This window comes from Brachyhypopomus gauderio, chromosome 2 (genome assembly GCF_052324685.1).
Source record: "Brachyhypopomus gauderio isolate BG-103 chromosome 2, BGAUD_0.2, whole genome shotgun sequence".
Classification (NCBI taxonomy): Eukaryota; Metazoa; Chordata; class Actinopteri; order Gymnotiformes; family Hypopomidae; genus Brachyhypopomus; species Brachyhypopomus gauderio.
Window position 1 is genome coordinate 23,239,248 of NC_135212.1, and position 19,783 is coordinate 23,259,030.

Below are 19,783 nucleotides of genomic sequence, written 5' to 3' on the forward strand. Positions count from 1 at the left end.
TTAGGTAAGTGTGTACAGTCTGTAAGTGGTTATAATCTGGATTTAGGTTAGGTAGAGTTTAGGTAAGTGTGTACAGTCTGTAAGTGGTTATAATTTGGATTTAGGTTAGGTAGAGTTTAGGTAAGTGTGTACAGTCTGTAAGTGGTTATAATCTGGATTTAGGTTAGGTAGAGTTTAGGTAAGTGTGTACAGTCTGTAAGTGGTTATAATCTGGATTTAGGTTAGGTAGAGTGTAGGTAAGTGTGTATAGTCTGTAAGTATTCTTTGTCTGGATTTAGGTTAGGTAGAGTGTAGGTAAGTGTGTATAGTCTGTAAGTATTCTTTGTCTGAATTTAGGTTAGGTAGAGTTTAGGTAAGTGTGTACAGTTTGTAAGTGGTTATAATCTGGATTTAGGTTAGGTAGAGTTTAGGTAAGTGTGTACAGTCTGTAAGTGGTTATAATCTGGATTTAGGTTAGGTAGAGTTTAGGTAAGTGTACAGTCTGTAAGTGGTTATAATCTGGTTTTAGGTTAGGTAGAGTGTAGGTAAGTGTGTACAGTCTGTAAGTGGTTATAATCTGGATTTAGGTTAGGTAGAGTTTAGGTAAGTGTGTACAGTCTGTAAGTGGTTATAATCTGGTTTTAGGTTAGGTAGAGTTTAGGTAAGTGTACAGTCTGTAAGTGGTTATAATCTGGTTTTAGGTTAGGTAGAGTTTAGGTAAGTGTGTACAGTCTGTAAGTGGTTATAATCTGGATTTAGGTTAGGTAGAGTGTAGGTAAGTGTGTATAGTCTGTAAGTATTCTTTGTCTGGATTTAGGTTAGGCAGAGGTTTGTAGTAGATTGTAAATGCAGAATTCTATATTTACAAAATAGTACAAGCTTGATGTGAAGTGGAGTAAAATCCTTTAGCGGTAGGCAAGTTCACCTGTAACTCCTCCTTGCCCAGACGTGGGAACGGGGAGAGCTACACCAGAGCTGAGAATGGAGATCATTTCTACATACCCAGCGCCTCCACTCCAAACTCCACTAACTGCAGATTGCAGTTCTGCACAGACCTGAGGTTCTCCAAGACGACAGTCATACTAACTACACTGTTCAGGGCGGCAAAGAAAGCAAAAACCAAGACTCAAGCAAACTAACGTAATCTGGTCACTGGAGTAATGTGTGAGGATCACAACACATGCAAACTGTAGACTCGGACTAAGGAGGGGACACGGACTCAGGAAGAGAAGCCAAACCGAGCTTTTGTTGTTGCTTAAACTGTGATACATGCTGGGATGGGGACTGCTTGGGGGTTCAGACGGTTTAATCCGTCTCATCCTTCTCTGGAAATGCGACTGTCCTACTGTGTCCTGGTCCCTCCCCACCTCCTGCGCATGGGCAACACTTCTCCTGCCATCTGAAGAAGGAGCGGTTTGTCTTCACCCTGACAGCGTTCTCCATGAGTGCCAGCCTCGTGGACCATCAAAGCGGGCGGCGTGCGTGTGATCCAGAGCGCCGCTGACTGGCGTCTCTTGGCGCTCCTGCGTGAGCAGGCCGCTCGGCACCCGTTCCCGCACCAAATCAAAAGAGTCCTGCAGCACGGGCTGTAATTGCATCTGTCGTTTTGACGTTAACGCTGGCTTGCTCTCCGGGGAGCTGTTTAATGCTGAGCGCCGGCAAATATCACAATTAGCTGCTAGGAGCCAGAGAGAAGAACTCTATTAAGTGACTGAACAAAGAACGGTTTGGACACATCTAGTAACAATTTAAAAGGGACACATGCAAATTAGAAAAGTGTCATTAACAGCGTGTAACTAGCAAAACACTTTGGCTATAGGAAGGAGAGTAGATATAGTTAAAGGCAAAATCACTAGTGAAAACCTAAAGACCCATCTGTCTCAGTAGCATCAGTGAATTGTACCTTGAGTTGCATGAAATATTTGAACCAATTTTGACCATATAACACTTCATTTCGTTGAAGATTCTTAGAGGTAATACAACGCAATAGAACTCGCGGTGTTTCCGTGCCAGTCCAGCAGGGGGCACTACTCACTATTGGGCGGAGTCATTGAGCTGGTACTCGCGGGCACGGCTGAAGCACTCTTGGATGCCGGAGTCAGCCCACAGGCGCATCATGGCGGTGAGGAGCTCTGGGGAGTAAGGCTCGGTGTCTTCCATGCGACTCACAACATCACACACCATCTTTGCATCCGCCTGCAAAAAAAACACACACACATGCACAATCAACTCATGATCCTTGTTTGCAAGACTAGTTAAAGTCAAATTAAGAATGCCATTATTTTTCCATCTATGAGATTGCAAAGAAAACACGGAAACACCGTCATACGAAATTCGAAGGAGGTAAAAAAAAAAGGAGAAACTGATTACTTTAAAACAAACGAGACCCTGTTTGACCTGTTTTGCACACCTGAAGCATCACCCCCACACGAGTGATTACTCCAAACAGAGGCCCATATCGCTGCAAAGGGAAACAAAACATTTCCATTCCTGTCGGGCTGCAACAGTGATCTTATCGACGCCAGACCCGCTCCGATCTTACACCGGACAGCCGCCACTGCGCTGACCGTGACGTCAACAGTTCGCCTTCTATTTTAGTCACAAAGGAAGGCAGTGTTTTGATAGCGTACTGGTCATGCTAATCAGCTGATTGTGGATCGGCTGTGCCATTTTGGCAAGAAGTGATTAGTTAGGTAGTTAGGTTAGGTACTGTTAGGTACTGAACTCGGAACAGTTTTCAGGAGCATCATTATGAATTTGCCCTGTTTGCCCAGCACAGTAGTCTATGACGAACCCCTCTAGGCAGAGCAGAATCAGGAACGGCAGGAATGAAGTCAATTAAAGTCAGAACCGACCTCTATACATGTGTGTGTGTGTGTGTGTGTGTGTGTGTGTGTGTGCGTGTGTGTCCTGATCCCCGTGGTCTCACTTTATAGTCCACTAATCTCACATACTTCCTGTGGGATGAACCCATATTGCACCATGAAACATGAGACAGACAGACAGACAGACACAGTTGGTTAAGAGAAAAAAAGAGTCATTATTGGATGTGGCTCTCTCTCTGAGACATTTTTATTTACATTTCAAGTTGGAGCAAAGTCCTGCTGTTAAACCCCCCACCTGTCACTCGAAGCCCAGGTGACTAGTTACCCACAGCAGAAAGGTCAGGGGGTGTGGCCAAAACGAGGAGCACAGTCAGCACAGGCTGTTTTCTCACCATCTGCTATGGGTGCTGATAACCTTGTGTGTTAGTGTGTGTTGTGTGTACGTGTGTGAGAATACACACAGTCAAAAAAGGTGAGTAAAAACAGGATATTACCCATACTCACCTCTCAACCTTCACTCTCACATCACTTCCTGTTTTCACTGTCCTTCACTCTCACATCCTGTGTCCTTCTCACTACCATTTCACTGATTCACAGCTTGGCTTCCCTTACTCTCTTGGTTTGCTCCTAGTTACAGAGCACCTAATCCTTGGCCAGTTTGTGAAGGAGCATTTAGCCTTTAGCTCCTCTGTGCTACAGAGATGAGAACAGCCCTCAGCTACAAGGGGCCACGACAGAGATGTCAACTGCGAGACCAAAGCAAAGAGCGTGAGAAATGCTACCAGGGAAAGGGAGAATGAAAGCAGGATGGAGCGAGGTTGGGGGTGTGCGGGGGTGGAGGGGTCTCAGGGGCGGGTGGAGAGTAGGAAGGCTCTTCTGTGTCCACTATGAGAACCATCACAAAGCAAAAAAAATAATCATCACTGATTAAATTGCCATTCACAAGCAAATAATATTCCTCTCTGGTACGGCAATTCCGACGCTCCGATGTATCTGTTTCTGTGGTAAAGCTCAGTGAGGCCCTAGTGAGAGAAATGGATGAGTGTCCCCATATGATTTTAATGATTTGTCAGCAGGTGCATACAGTACAGTCGTCTCCATGGTGATGCAATGGGTGGTTGCATGGTCAGCAGGGGGCCGTGTGATTGGATGGGTAAGGCTCCCTTCCTCCTCCCCTGCTGAGTGTGACCTTTCAGAGGAGGTCTTCTGAACTCAGCAGGACTGAACCTTCTCAAGCTCCTCTCTGTGTGTCTCTCTCTCTCTCTCTCACACACACACACACACACACACACACACACACACACACACACACACACACACACACACACACACACACACACACACACAAACAAATCCACACCACCCACACCCTCCACCATCATATGTTATATGAACTAGCCGTAAGTGAAACAGCATGCACAATACCACTGTAATTACTGTAATCCATTCAGAGTCAGCAAACAATTTAACAAGGAAAAAAGGTGCCCAACAGGGTGCCTTTAAAAGACGAGCTGAAATCAAAATCGACCTTTTTACCGTGTTAGTTCATATTCCTGGTCATATTGTACACAATTCATTATTATCATCATCATCTAATTAATCAAAACTCTTGTTTTTTTGAGAATTCCCATGAAAATACAATGACTTCTCCCTTTTTCTAAAGCAGCTTCCGATTGTCCCTCCCTTACTCCAGTGCCCCATGTGCCCCTCCCTTACTCCAGTGCCCCATGTGCCCCTCCCTTACTCCAGTGCCCCATGTGCCCCTCCCTTACTCCAGTGCTCCATGTGCCCCTCCCTTACTCCAGTGCTCCATGTGCCCCTCCCTTACTCCAGTGCTCCATGTGCCCCTCCCTTACTCCAGTGCCCCATGTGCCCCTCCCTTACTCCAGTGCCCCATGTGCCCCTCCCTTACTCCAGTGCTCCATGTGCCCCTCCCTTACTCCAGTGCTCCATGTGCCCCTCCCTTACTCCAGTGCTCCATGTGCCCCTCCCTTACTCCAGTGCCCCATGTGCCCCTCCCTTACTCCAGTGCCCCATGTGCCCCTCCCTTACTCCAGTGCCCCATGTGCCCCTCCCTTATTCCAGTGGAAGTTACTCATATTACATCTCATGAAGTCTTGTTTACAGTGTGTCTTCCTGGGTCAGGTCCAATGTACAAATCAGTCAATTAAATTTCAGCTCAGCCAGCAGCATCGACGAATGCAACTCACAACAAACCCTCGTTTACATTTCTTTAAAGATCGGATTCATTTTATGAATAATTAACGCAACTTGCCTCTGAATGTGTCCACAACCGATTTAAAATTAATGGAGCTAACCCTACTTTTCTAGGGTTAAACAAAGCTTTAAAAATTTGAATGGGCAGAGGTCAGCAGGTCACGACGCTGGCCGTGCCTCTCGATCTTATGACTGCCTGTTGAATTTGTAATGAGGGTCGCAAGAACACAGCAGCTCCTCATTAAGGGCCAAGCTGCCACGGAAAGGGCCCATCCTTCATCAGCATTCCTTTATTTGAGGAGAAGGGAAACAGCTAACAGCTAACCAGTGCTGTACAAGTCCTACGTATATATTACAACATGTTACAGTGTGATGACAGGGTGCTAACAGTATTTGTGCTACCTCGGTTTACCCCATGATTGAGAAACAATGTTTCTCAACCCAAGCTGACACTACATTTACTGCTACACTGTGCATCTGATATTAGCCTGCACTTCCTGGAACCGGGCGTCTGGAATGGAGACTAATGTGATACAGACAGGCGAACAGAGGCTTCAGTTCCTTCTTCAGAGACATCATCATTATCCCAGCACATGAGACGTGGACTAGCATGGCAGGCTAATTCCCCAAGTGGAGTGTTCAGACACTGCTAAGGATGTAACGACACCACCCAGAATGCACCACCAAGTAATCCTCTGCTATTCTTGGCCATTACGGGATCTTCTCCCTCAATACGGCGGATCCGTACGCTACACGCACGCATGCAGCGTCAGGGTGACCAGCACGGCCAGGGCACAAAGCGAAACTCCAGTAACAGAGAGGAAGGAACAGCTTTTGTACACAGATGGCATCGTCGACGATGTGTGCCCCACCATGGAGGAAAAACAGCACATTTGCCACCCCCAGGGTTGGGGATCGCAAATAATTCAACTCTGATGACAGTGGCAGCCTTCTCTTTCTAATTAGGCCCGGACCTGGAGAGGTGCTCCACTTCCATAGAAGCATGAGCCCACGCGAGTACCAAAGGTCCAACGTCCCCAGACAAGGATTATGGCTGGAGACTCTATTTAGTGTTACAACACTAATCTTTATTGAGGGTTCCCAGAACAAGCTTTGCTTCTGACACAGAGGGGCTGCGCTCTGGAGGACCACAAGAGTGAAGCTCAGAGCTACTCCCACATGGGGGAAGAGCTAATTAAGAGTGCTTGATACAGGTCAAACAAGCAGAGAGCGAAGAAGACAGTGTGCCCATCCCCAGCGAGACGAGATGAAAGATGCTGATGTGAGTCAAGAGTCAAACGAGGAGAAGTGAGGACCCTGAATGAAGGTTGGATGAAGATGAATGGTTGAAGAAGGCTGAGAACACAAACACACAGTTAAATGTACAAGAGCTAAAGTGCATGCATCCCAGCGATGACCATCATCCTATTCTAATCATCCCAGCTGGAGCCCTCGGCAATGTGAGACAAAATGGCTCCCATGCACACACACACACACACACACACACACACACACACAAACGCCCGCGCACACACACACACACACACACACACACACACACACACACTTATTGTATAAGACTGTGTGTGCTGTGAGCTGCATTGGATGTTCAAGTTTTCCTCGACTCACATAAAGATGAAACCCTAAACTCTAGTGATCAGATGGCGATCACAGTGAGATTTCTTCACTGAACTGCATGTTTGGTCTGATCAAACTGAAGGGTCATGGTGATGAGAACAATCCAGCAATGACCCAGATAAGCACACATTTCAAATGACAGGAACTGAACATTAGTGTCATACTGCCCTTTTCCTCGTGTAGGACCTAGTCATCACCAGAGCACTAACAGACATTTCTGTAATTCAGTTTATCAGTACATTATTTATAGGATCACAGATATTCCTGCATAAATTCCACATATAATTCTGTGTTTCCTCATCCATAAAGGTTAAAAATGCCTCCAATTTTCAACCAAACATATGTGACATTCCCCGTACTGAGGATGCTGGGTGTGAACCAACATGTGTAGACGTACTGAAACTGGGGAGCTGGAGCCTTTAGTGTGTGAGGGAGTGCCCCCCTCAAAGCACTCCACCCAACCACAGGCCGGGCAGACACGAGCACGCGCCAGAACCTTGGGAGGAATTCAGTACATGCCGCAGGACTGAAATATGACAGGAGATCGATTGAAGCAAGTACAACGAGGTGCACTGTTGCACGCTGGGCCCATTTATAACGTTCCCGGAAAAGAGGAGCTGGTGTTTCAGGGGCTGTTGGACGTGGTGGAGAGTCAAGTCCACTGAAGTAAATGGTTCCGCTAAGCAGGACAGGCTCCAACTGCACATCTCAGTGCTTTTTCTTGGACACGCCCTAAGACGCATTTGCATACAGGAATTCATCCTCTTGCTTCCTTTGTCCAGTCCCCACCCACACGCAAAGCCGTCAGGCACGGGCGTGGTCTCTATTGGACAGAGCCCACTGTCATGTGGCCTCTTGAACGTAGTATGGAACATGATGGGAATACCTCTTGGTTCCTTCCAATTGTCTCTGAAATGACACACCACTCGTCTCTTCTCATCTTCTTTTCCTTTATCTTCTCTCTCTCCCTCTCCCTCTCTCACTGTTGCACACTCACTCTTACACAGATCCCGTCCCTCCCTCACCACACCTCCGCATCATGTGACAGTCAGCTCGTTACCATGGTTACTGTGCCTTTCCTGGGGAATGTGATTGTAGGTTTGACGCGCCCTCTCTCTCTCTCTTACCGTCTCTCTCTCTTTCCGTCTCTCTCTCACCCTATCACCTATTTTCTCTTTTCTCTCCCTAATCTCTCACCTTCTTTCTTCCTCTCCCTTACTCTTTCACTCTCTCACTCCATCACCTTCTCCATCCCACTCTCTCACTCCCTCTCAGCCTCCCGTGGCAGCTGTTGAATTATTGATTTGATGAAATATTTAGCTGTTATTCTGCTAGACTGCTGAGCACTCCAATAGAAGCCTAATGGGAGGCAGTCTTCATAACCCCAGGGACTCACCACGCCTCACCACGCTCCCTCTCCCGCCCTGCCTCCCCCACTGCCTCCCACCAGGGGGCCACGCCCACCTCACCTGGGTGTGGCGTCATGCACCCTGGTCATCCCATAGTAATCATGATTACAGTGCTGATAAACGGTACTGATAGGGGAGACTGTGACCAATGCTTTTTAAATCAGAGAAGTAAATTAAATATTAATATAAAAGATCTGTTTCAAACCAAACCCAGCTAACGACAGAGGCCGAACACCCACAGTCTGTCCTGTGAGCTACTAGGAACCAGGAATGTGACGACCAAGGCCACGTTCACACGTCATGTGTTTGTCACCACACACCTGTGTCACCAGCAACAAAAAACATCACATTTGTGAGAAGGCAACTGTAAAACGGCTAGGCGAGGCTAGGCTAGGCTAGCCTGTTGCCCTCCTCTGTTGCTGCTCTGAAGACGCCGGTGCCAAGTGCATGCATTCAGACAAAAAGCTACATGAAATCCGATCTGCAGGTCACATGACCGTGAACTGAATACGAATCCGATCTAGGACCACAGACGAAAGTGATTCGAATCTGTCTTGAAAAGATCGGATGTGCGTGTCCAGACAGCACTGAAAAAACAGATTTAAGGCAAAAAAAAAAACTAAATAGGATTTAGTTGCTGCAGCTTGGAAATGTAAACAAAGCCCAAATGGCACGCTGACCATGCTATAAAGGGAACACGTCGCTCCCTGTGCAGAAAAGAAATAGCAGTGCTGAAATGAGAGGGGAGGGGGGGTGACAAACCAGGGAATGGTAATACCACCATCATCTCCCTGTCGCCTTTGTATCATGAGGGATCCTGATGATGAGAGAGAGAGAGAGACAGAGAGAGAGAAAATGGGTCACATTACCCTTCCATCTCCTGTCTAACCTGCCCTTACTAAAGCAAGCAGAGTACACTGCACTAAACTAAGCAGTCAGCTCACACTGTGTGTGTGTGTGTGTGTGTGTGTGTGTGTGTGTGTGTGTGTGTGAGAGGATTTACTTAGACATAATTACAATAAAACATTAGGACAACTAACACTGCAGGCACAACCTACAGACTGGTGCACTTACATGATTACTGTCGGTTTTTGTCAAAAGAGGCCGTCCATTAAAAACAATCTGCTACTGAATGAATGACTGGATTCATTCTGTGGACCTCAGTCCGCCACTCCACTGCGTTTGTACTGCTGACGCTGTTAACGTCAAGGGCAAGATGGACTGATCAGGCACAGTATAGCTGAGAGCACACATGTGTATGTCCATACCAGAACACCCCCCCTCTCTCTCTCTCTTTCTCTCCCTCTCTCTTTCTCTCCCTCTCTCAGCCTGCAGGTTCTGCAGTGTCTGTACAGTCCTACCATTTATTACCAGGATCAGTGCTGTGCTAGCTTCTGTCGTAGAAGCTAAGCTGGGCCCAAGGCCAACCTGAATCTCCAAGACTAGTGGTAATATCAGCACCTTATCACTACAGCTCGATATTTACCTAAAACAAATTAGGATGACCAATGTATTCATTAATTAGCCCACCATTTTAAAGAATCAAAATGGCAGACAGTGTAAGCTACATACACATTTTCTTTCAACCACCACACGGAGGAAAACTAAAGTTAATTTAATTTGACCTAAAACCGACCAATAAGATATTTATAATAGTCTCTGCACATAATTGCATTGTTTCTTTACTCATCCCCCCCTACCAGGCCCAGCATCAGCCCCGCCCACCCAGCACCCCTGGCAGCCAATGGGAGTAGCCGTGGTGGAACCGAGAGAGGCTTGCTATGAACCAGCCTGGCTGTTAAACCCATCTCCAGAAGTCCAGAGGTTCCAGCACAGTACCCACCGGCCCCCACATGGAAGACGTCGCTCTAAGCCCACGGTTCTAGATTTGCTCATTAGCTCTGGCCACTAGCAGCCAGGCCTTAGTGTAAGACCAGAGGACTGTAGAATAGTGCTCTGGAAACCAGGGGCGATCTAGCTGTGCTTACAGACAGCCATGTGTATGCAGGGCAGAGCTGGCATCCACCATCAAACAGCCTGGGTCTGAAATGGCATGGACGCACAGAGAGACACTGTTCCTGTCCAAGTGGACGATGAGCGCCGTCTCTGTGGCAACGGACCGTTTCCTAGCAGCGCAGCACAGCTTATGGAAAAATGAATAAAAATCTACACAGAGCCATCAGAAAAGCTTCACAGCTCTTAGCAACAGAAACAATCTGCTGCATTTCACATTAAAACAACAACAACAAAAAAACACAAAGAGAGTGAAAAAGAGACAAAAACAAAGAGGAAAAGAGAAGACAAGAGGGAGTAAGAGTGTGAGAGAAAGAGAAAGAGTGAGAGAGATACCGAAAGACAGAGTGAGAGAGAGCAAGTGAGAGAGTGTGAGAGTGAAAGAGAGAGAGAGAGAGAGAGAGAGAAAAGATGAAAGACATGAAAGACAAATGTAAATTGTCAAGTACCCCAATCCTACTGCCTGTCCACACACGGCTGGGGAAAAACACCTTATTTCATAATGGATCTACATTTTTAAATGGGTACACTGATTATACTAGTTTGATAACAAATGTTAAAATAGAATCTGCTGAATTACTCTTATTTTAACAGAAACCATTACGGTACCATTACAGCTGCTATAAATAATCAAGCATATTCATATGGACTGGCATGTATTAGTGTCTGGGCTTGTAAATAAACAGTCATATAAATATACAACCAACAGGCTCACAAAGAATGTGTGCATTACACGTGTGTGTGTGTGTGTGTGTGTGTGTGTGTGTGTGTGTGTGTGTGTGTGTGTGTGTTAAATGTATGCATGTTCACGTGTGTTAAATACACACTACTTGTTGACTCCTGTCTTTCTGACAACAATGCCTATACACACAGACACGCACAAACACAAACACAGACACACACACACACACACACACACACACACACAAACACAGACACGCACTTCATTTGTCCATGAAGCCTGACAGGAGTCAGGAGAACTTCAGTCATCACTGATCTTCAAATCAATCTACTGCACTTGGTTTAAATGGCCATGCCATATAGATCCACTGGTCTAGAATCTCATGCTGCAGAGTTTGAACAGTAATCCAACTCAATGATCTATAAACCATTACACAAAATAACAACAGGTTCAGATTATGTGGCAGACTGGGTTCCTCTGTTCAATCCATGGGATTACAGCAGTAGAGATTAGAGCGGTTTCCTGGTTTGAAACAGGGGTTAGGCCTATGTAGTAGATGGCTTGAGATGCAACTGTATGGAGGACCTGCAGTTGCCATGACACCATTAGGTACTGCTTGACTTGTATTCCCTAATGTCCCAATCTAATTGGGGTTTGGTCACTGATCATGACATCAATGACAGGGGTTTGGTCACTGATCATGACAGGGGTGGAAAAGCCTAGTGAGGTGTCCTCCAATGAAGAAATGCATGGTGTGGTGTGTGTGTGTGTGTGTGTGTGTGTGTGTGTGTGTGTGTGTGTGTGTGTGTATGTTTGTGGTGAGTGTATATGTGTGTGGTGTGTGTGTGTGCGCATGTGTGTATATGTGTATGTGTGTGGTGTGGGTATATGTGTGTGTGTGTGTGTGTGTGTGTGTGTGTGTGTGTGTGTGTGTAAAAGCCTCAGCAGCTTGAGAGAGATGCACTCTGCACTCTTGGAAAAATGGCTGTGTGCTCAGCTCTCTTTGCAGTAAATGGTTTGAAAGCAGCTCTGCACCAGTTCTCTGACACTTAGGCACTTTCTGACTGCGCTCCTCCGGCCCCCACCCCAACTGCTGTGGCCCGCCCCCTTCCCCGCTCCACCCCGCCCCCTTCCCCGCTCCACCCCGCCCCCTCCCCCAGCTCCACCCCGCCCCCTCCCCCAGCCCTACCCCGCCCCCTCCCCCAGCCCTTTACTGGCATTCACAGCAGCTCTATTCAGACCTGCACTCACTCTCTGGGTGCACTGCATCACGGAGGGCCAGGGTATGTACACACACAGCAGCACAGAGCCACTAGCAAAGGGGCCCCTTTGCACACACACACACACACACACACACAGCAATGCAGTACTGCATTCTCAGAGCTGCAGAGCAGCCAATAACAGGGCTAGCTATACGAATTACTCAGTTTTCTACACACACTAACACAGAGCTGAAGTATAGATCATGCACTCAACACAGACAAAATAATGGACCATTAAACTAAACTAGGAAATTCACTATTAAATATATGAAATGTTGTCATTCAAACTCAGAACTGTTAACAGAATTGTGTGTGTGATCCAGACGTGTCTCGTTGGTCTGCCATAGCACCAGCTTTCCTCCACATTTATTCAGCTCTGTAGAACTGCAGTAGTTTATCTGAGTCTATCAAGGTCAGTCTAAACACTGTGGGGTTTTAGCCACACGCAGAAGGCAGTGGATCTGCGCCGTTCTCTCTGGCAAAGAGACAGAGAGGTCGGTTTGAGGCACGGGCACGGGAGAGTCACTCTGGAGGAAAAGATGGAGAGATGGAGAGACGGTCTACTAGATGGAGAGTAAACAGAAATGTTCCAGCAGAGAGCGGCACACGAGGGCGCGTACCGAGAAAGAGAAGCTTCGAAAGGTCGGGGCATCTTCAAAAACGAGAGAGAGCAAGACTAAGAGAGTGAGTACGTGGTGGGGCAGGGGTTATGGAGGGCCAGTCCATTAAGAGTCCAGACACATTGGGGCCATGGACTTATGTCATCTGGCACTACCCATAGGCCCATCCCCCTCCTTCACTCTAATCAATAGAGAAGCACTCAGTATGGAGGGTTGGGCCAGGCACTGTTCATTAGGGCCTGTAATGGTCTCAGCCGGCAGAACACATACTGCTGCAACATTCACACGCCAGCATTCTCACCCTTCTGCCCCCCCCCAACTTTAGCTTTGTTACCATCCACCACAGTAATGCGAAGAAACTTTCGATGATGTAGGCTACTGTGATTAGGGCAAGAGAGACGGCTTTCTACACCGTTGTTTATTCCAAAAACACTTTTCTCTCTTTTTTGTTTTTTGGATTAGGCAGGATTCAGACTTTTCCATTTCGTCTTAGCATAAAAATCTTTTTTTGATATTTGGGTTTTTCTTTTTTGCGGATTTTGGACTTTTTCCATTCAGTTTTTTTTTTCACATGGTGAAACATGGTGTAAGGAAAACCCACTACTCTCACACCAACCTCACCCACCCAACATACTCACACCAACTTCACCCAACCACCTCTAATCTAACACTCACACCAACCTCACCCACCCAACATACTCACACCAACCTCACCCACCCAACATACTCACACCAACTTCACCCACCCAACATACTCACACCAACCTCACCCACCCAACATACTCACACCAACCTCACCCACCCAACATACTCACACCAACTTCACCCAACCACCTCTAATCTAACACTCACACCAACACCAACCTCACCCACCCAACATTCTCACACCAACCTCACCCAACCACCTCTAATCTAACACTCACACCAACACCAATCTCACCCACCCAACATTCTCACACCAATCTCACCCAACCACCTCTAATCTAACACTCACACCAACACTAATCTCACCCACCCAACATTCTCACACCAACCTCACCCAACCACCTCTAATCTAACACTCACACCAACACCAATCTCACCCACCCAACATTCTCACACCAATCTCACCCAACCACCTCTAATCTAACACTCACACCAACACCAATCTCACCCACCCAACATTCTCACACCAATCTCACCCAACCACCTCTAATCTAACACTCACACCAACACCAATCTCACCCACCCAACATTCTCACACCAACCTCACCCCACTGTCACCCATCCAATGGAAAGAGACTCTTTTTAAAAACACAGAATGCGTCACTATACTTGATGTCGATAGCTTTTTATGGTAAAGCTAGTCTTTGTTTCTTCTTATTGAAGGAATCTTTGGGTTTTAAAGGTATGCCATGAACCATAATGTTAGTGGAGAGAGGCAACACGAGCTCAATAGCCTTGGACCTTTCTGATTACCTTGTTATTTGTTATATGAAGAGCTGCTTCAACAATGACCCAGAAGGATTTGACAGGTCTTCTACCATCACACACAACGAGAACTGATTTGGAAGCATGACTGCGTGGGTTAAATCCCGAACTGCAAAGACAGAATGTTCTACCACTTAAGAGAGGAACTGCGTTCTCAGATCATAGCTTATGCACTGACCTGTGGACCCGGGCCATGACGCAGGCGCACGTGGGCCCGGTCCGGACAGAACCACAGACACTCCATCCCTCTCTCCCTCCCTCTTCCGTTGGACAAGGACCCATTTGAAGGATGAATAATTTAGCCGCAGACAGAAGCAGAGCTTTTTATTGGGTAAATAATTGAAAACAAGAGGCAGGTTTGGCAGGATGGGGGCTCCCCTCAGTGGGGACATGGAGGCGTGAAGTTCACCTCCTCACTAATGCACATGTCAGAGAAACCAGAGACTGCAGGTCCTCTCCATGGCCTGAATGAGGTCCGTTCTCTGCTCAAACCGTTTCAAGCCGAGGGTTACGGATGTCGAGCTTCTGCCTGGGCCGAGATGGGAAGAAACGGCACCACGGTTCTGATGCAGGGTGTTCCCTAGTCACACGGTGCAGAAGAGCAGCGCTGGAGGGCTGTGCAAGGTGAGTCACACTGATGAGTGTGTGTGATAAGTGTGTGTGTGTGTGTGTCTGTATAAACAGACCTGTGCTCACAGGGCAATACACCCACATATGTAGTGTTCAGGCACTCGCATTCTCTCCGCACCCACACACAAACACGGCAGCACGCAGAAACAACGTCTTCCACGAACCTGCGCCGTCACCATGGCTCTGACGGAAGACAGCGTTTCCCATGATGCATAGGATCGTGCAGATTGAGAGAGAGAGAGAGAGAGAGAGAGAGAGAGAGAGAGAGAGAGAGAGAGAGAGAGAGAGAGCAGTAGACGAGCAGAACTGTCTGTCTAAAACAGAAGCGTATACGTGATTTGCACTTTCTCTGCAGATGAGGAGGACTGATGTGGAGGAAGCTGATCTGCTCAATCACATTGAGCGTCTCTCCACTGGTTTTATTTACTTCACGTTAACTACCCCTGACCCGGAAACCCAATTACAGCATGATTCAGGAACATCTTTAGAACATACGCACACACAAAAAATGTGCTTAAAATATTCATTCTATGATGAGAGAGGAAGAAAATTAGATTCCTTGAAGGTCACCCCTCCCCCTCTACTCTCAGTCCTCCGCTTCCTCCCTCGCCTCACAGCCACCTTGCACAGACCCCTGTAGGCTGGGGTACATAATGCGACCAACTTTTAAGACTGCCATAGCAACAATTTCAAACACTACCAATTAATTAATTAATTCATTCATTCATTCATTCATTCCATTCCTACAACAGCTAATATGATTTTAAACAAACAAAAGAAATACAAATCTATGGGTTTTTTTCTCACACATATGAAAAGGGATCTGTACAATCTACCAAGAATGACAAACATATGTTTCTGTTTAGTACACTTCACAGTATATTACTACTCAGGATATTACTTCTACTACTGAGGTTTAATATGAAATCGCATATATCCTGGTCCATATATAGCCTCACTGTAATGTTTGAAGCAGTTCAGAGCTTTAGCCTGGGGGTGTGGGGGGCGTGGTCTGTTGCTCCACCCAGATGTGTGGACTCGAGTCACATGACTTGGACTCGAGTCCAACTCGAGTCACTCAACTGATGACTTGTGACTTGACTCGACAACATCACTGAAGACTTGCGACTTGACTTAGACTTACCTTTACTGACTTGGACTCGGACTTGAGCTTTAAGACTTGAAGACTTGAAATCCTTATTTTAACATAATAAATAAGTAATATAGAATCACATATCTGGATTATTTTGTATTAAATGGTGCTGTAAAATGTGAACTGTTCAGCTCAGTTTATCCGTAAGCTAGCTACAGGTGAAGTACTGCACCCAATCGGGGGAGGGGGGGGCCGAAGCGTTGAATTTGTGCAGAGAGGACGAGCAACATGCTCCCAAAAATTATCCTGGCCAATTATAAAGATTATGCTGTTGTGAATAAAAGAAGAACTGCGACATGCAAGACATGTGGAGTCAGGATAAGAGATGGAGATGCAACCACTTCAAACTTTGTTCGACATTTGAGGCTGCACAGACAAAAGCAAGGCAGTGTTCAAAATAGTCTACTACATACTACTGGCATACTGATCGAGCCCAAAATCAGTATGTCGTATGCAGTATGTGACCAAAATGAAAATTTCCAGTATGCGAAACATACCCGGATGACCTACTACTTCCGCAAAATATTCCAGTACGTGAACAGAGCTATCTTCGTGGTGTACTGCATCCCATCATGCAACGCTACGTTCACGTGACCCCGTAGTGTGCTTTGCTTTTGTCGCATACTGGAAACTGTACTGCATACTACTACGAGGACCAGTATGCAGTATACACTATGTAGTAGTCTATTTCGAACACAGCCTAAGTCTGTATATTTAACATAATGCTATAACGGTTAGCTAGCTAGCCTGGATGTGATAACTCAGGGGTCGGAAATTAACTTTTACAAGGGTCCACATGAGCAACTTGACTTGTATCAGCGGTCCGCACTAGGGATGCAAATGATTAATCGACTTTCGATTAATTGTCGATTAAGACGTTACTCGATCAAAATGTATTAATCACGATTAATCATTAGAGAGCGCTCCTGTATTAACTTGAACAGAGCGTAAGAACGAGAGGTGAACACGTGTCGCGAAAGACCAGAGTGGAAAACAAAATGAAGCGGGCGAAAAGACGTGCGGTGTGGGACCATTTTGAAGCGTGTTCGGGAAACGAGGCAGAAACTGCGTAATCCAGAAAATCCCAAGGAGGGAAACTTTCTTTTCCACGCAACTCAAACAATAGCACTGTTCTCTTCCCCTCCCCTGGCGCGCGCAGGCGCCGCTCTCCCAGTGTCTCTTAAAGGGCCAAGTGCCTGTCTGTTAGGGAACTCGCTGCGAGGAGTAGTAGTCGCTACAATTTCAACATTGTTAATTTAGGCAAAGAAGTCAAATGTTCTGTGTGTAATGCGGTATTGAAGTACAACAGTTCCACTAGCTCACTCAATTATCATTTGAACACCATGCATGCAGCTGTCCTGCATATCACCAGTGCACCTGGTCAACCTAAAATCACAGCTACACTGGGAAGGCGAGCGTTTTCGAAGCTCGCTACAAAAAAATACGAGTGAGCTAAAAACAAAGCTATCTACTGCTACTACTGTAGCCCTTACAACAGATTGTTGGACGGCTCTAACAACAGAAAGTTACATTACTGTGACGTGCCACTACACTGGCGAGAACTGGCAGGTAAAATCTGCAGTGCTGATTACAACGAACATGTCGGATAGACACACCACTGACAGTTTAACTGACAAGCTCAATGATGTTGTGGAAACTTGGGCACTCTTCGGTTGCGTTACAGCATGTGTTCACTACAAAGCTAGAAACATTGTCCAAACATGGGCTCAATAATATTCTGTTTGGCTCTCTATTTAATTTCTTATTTTTTTAAACATTTTTTTAATGTCTAATGTTTCAAATTGAACTGAGCCAGTCCTTAATTTATTCCTTTTTTAAAATGAAAGAATGTATTTTGTTATACCATAAAAATTTCCTCATGCATAATTACTTGAGCAATATATAATATAATACAATATAATTATCATAATATAATATATACTTTTTGAAAAGAGTGTTTTAACTACACTGCTCAAAAAAATAAAGGGAACACTTAAAAAACACAATGTAACTCCAAGTCATCCACACTTCGTGTTCAGATAGGAAGCAACACTGATTGTGAATCAATTTCAACTGCTCTTGTGCAAATGGAACAGACAACAGGTAGAAATGAGAGATTTTCAACTGATTTCAAAGATTTTTATTAATTGAGATCTAGGATGTTATTTTAGTGTTCCCTTAATTTTTTTGAGCAGTATATTTAGCTGATATTTTTAAAAGCCCTATTGAAACACTGAAATTCAGGTGAAAAACGCCGCTTATCGATTAATCGAAAGTCGATCGATAAGATCAGTCAACTAACGATTAATGAATTAATCGATAATTTGCATCCCTAGTCCGCACCAACAATAATTCGAAAGCGGGGACCCGGGGGGGTGGGTGGGGGATGGGACGGATGGACGAAAGTCACTGAGGCAAACGAGGGGGGGTAGGTGACGATGACAATTGCGACGACATCTCACTTAAGCCAACCGAAACACTTAAACGCCTAACGTTGGTTAGTCTGACTAACTTAATATACTACTAATCAACTGCATCAATTGTGTTAAATATTGAAATTACATTACATCTGGTGACTTGACTAGGACTTGAAGTTTAAGACTTGGGACTTGACTTGAGACTCGCTTGTATTGACTTGGGACTTGACTCGGGACTTGATTGTGAAGACTTGAGACTTACTTGTTACTTGCAATTTAGTGACTTGTTCCCATGTCTGGCTCCACCCCACGACTGTCCTGATGCCAGGGCTTAACCTTCAATTAGGGGCCACTGGCAGTGTCGGGTGCTGATTAGTTGCTAAATGCCAGCATGAACGTATCACAAATGTACGGGTACACACACACACACACACACACACACACACAGGCTGTGCATGTGAGGCCCTGCATTATTGAAGAACAGCACAGCTAATTACAGCAAAGAGAGAGCAAACATAGCAGGGAGGGAACACCCATATTCACCTGGATCACACACACACACACACACACACACACACACACACACACACACACACACACACACACACACACACACACACACACACACACACAGCAAAGCCATAAATATCAAACACATCCATATGCCGACGCCCACAAAAGGGATAACATTAGCACAGACATATCGATAAACGAATAAAAATGTCGGGTGGACCCCCTTTGGACCAAAGCGCTTAAAAGACATCAGTGTGAGGGACGGTTTGAGTGTGAGTGAGTGAGTGAAAGACATTTCTGTAGGACACACACACACACACACACACACACACACACAGACAAACTCACACACACAGAACACTGCACCCTTTAAGGAACAGAATTGATCTGTGCCTTAAATTCCCTCATGTCAGATTTAGAGGGTGTGTCTGGCCTCTCTCTGCTGTCCCGCCTCAGTAAGTCTGCACATGCTTTAGAAGCAGGAGTGGAGGATTTAAGTGGACACCTGGGCCATATCTCTCCAACGAGCAGAGAGGGGAGGGGAGCAGAGGGGAGGGGCTTGCCTCTGCCAGCCTCAGGTTCATCATTACCCGCAGTAGCAGAAGGCTATGGACCATTTTAGCTTGCCATTTTAGGTTGGAGTGCATTACCCTCATGGGCCAGCACACACACACACACACACACACACACACACACACACCCTGCGGAGCACAGAGGGCCCGCTCGGGCGTCACGGAGGGCCCACCTCAGCTGAACACACACAACAAACAATATGTACACAAGCTACAGTATGGCAGCATTTATTCACCTTTCTATTTACATACATACTAAATCCATACATACTTAGATTTGAATCCATACATACTTAGAATTGTCTCTAGTGTTCAGTCTTCTGCTGCCTCACCACATGAAAAAACGTTGGATTAAAGTTAAATCATCCAAGAGCAACATATGT

General features: G+C 46.0%; 1 protein-coding gene across 3 annotated transcripts in view; it reads right to left on the bottom strand.

Annotated features, from left to right (window-relative positions):
- The window catches only part of gnao1a (guanine nucleotide binding protein (G protein), alpha activating activity polypeptide O, a), a 68,207-nt gene that overhangs the window by 21,256 nt on the left and 27,168 nt on the right, over positions 1 to 19,783 (bottom strand). For all 3 annotated transcript variants that reach the window (XM_076991613.1, XM_076991594.1, XM_076991604.1), the window contains exon 4: positions 2,015 to 2,175. In XM_076991613.1, the coding sequence (XP_076847728.1) occupies positions 2,015 to 2,175 (161 nt within the window). The remainder of the gene's footprint in view (positions 1 to 2,014; positions 2,176 to 19,783) is intronic.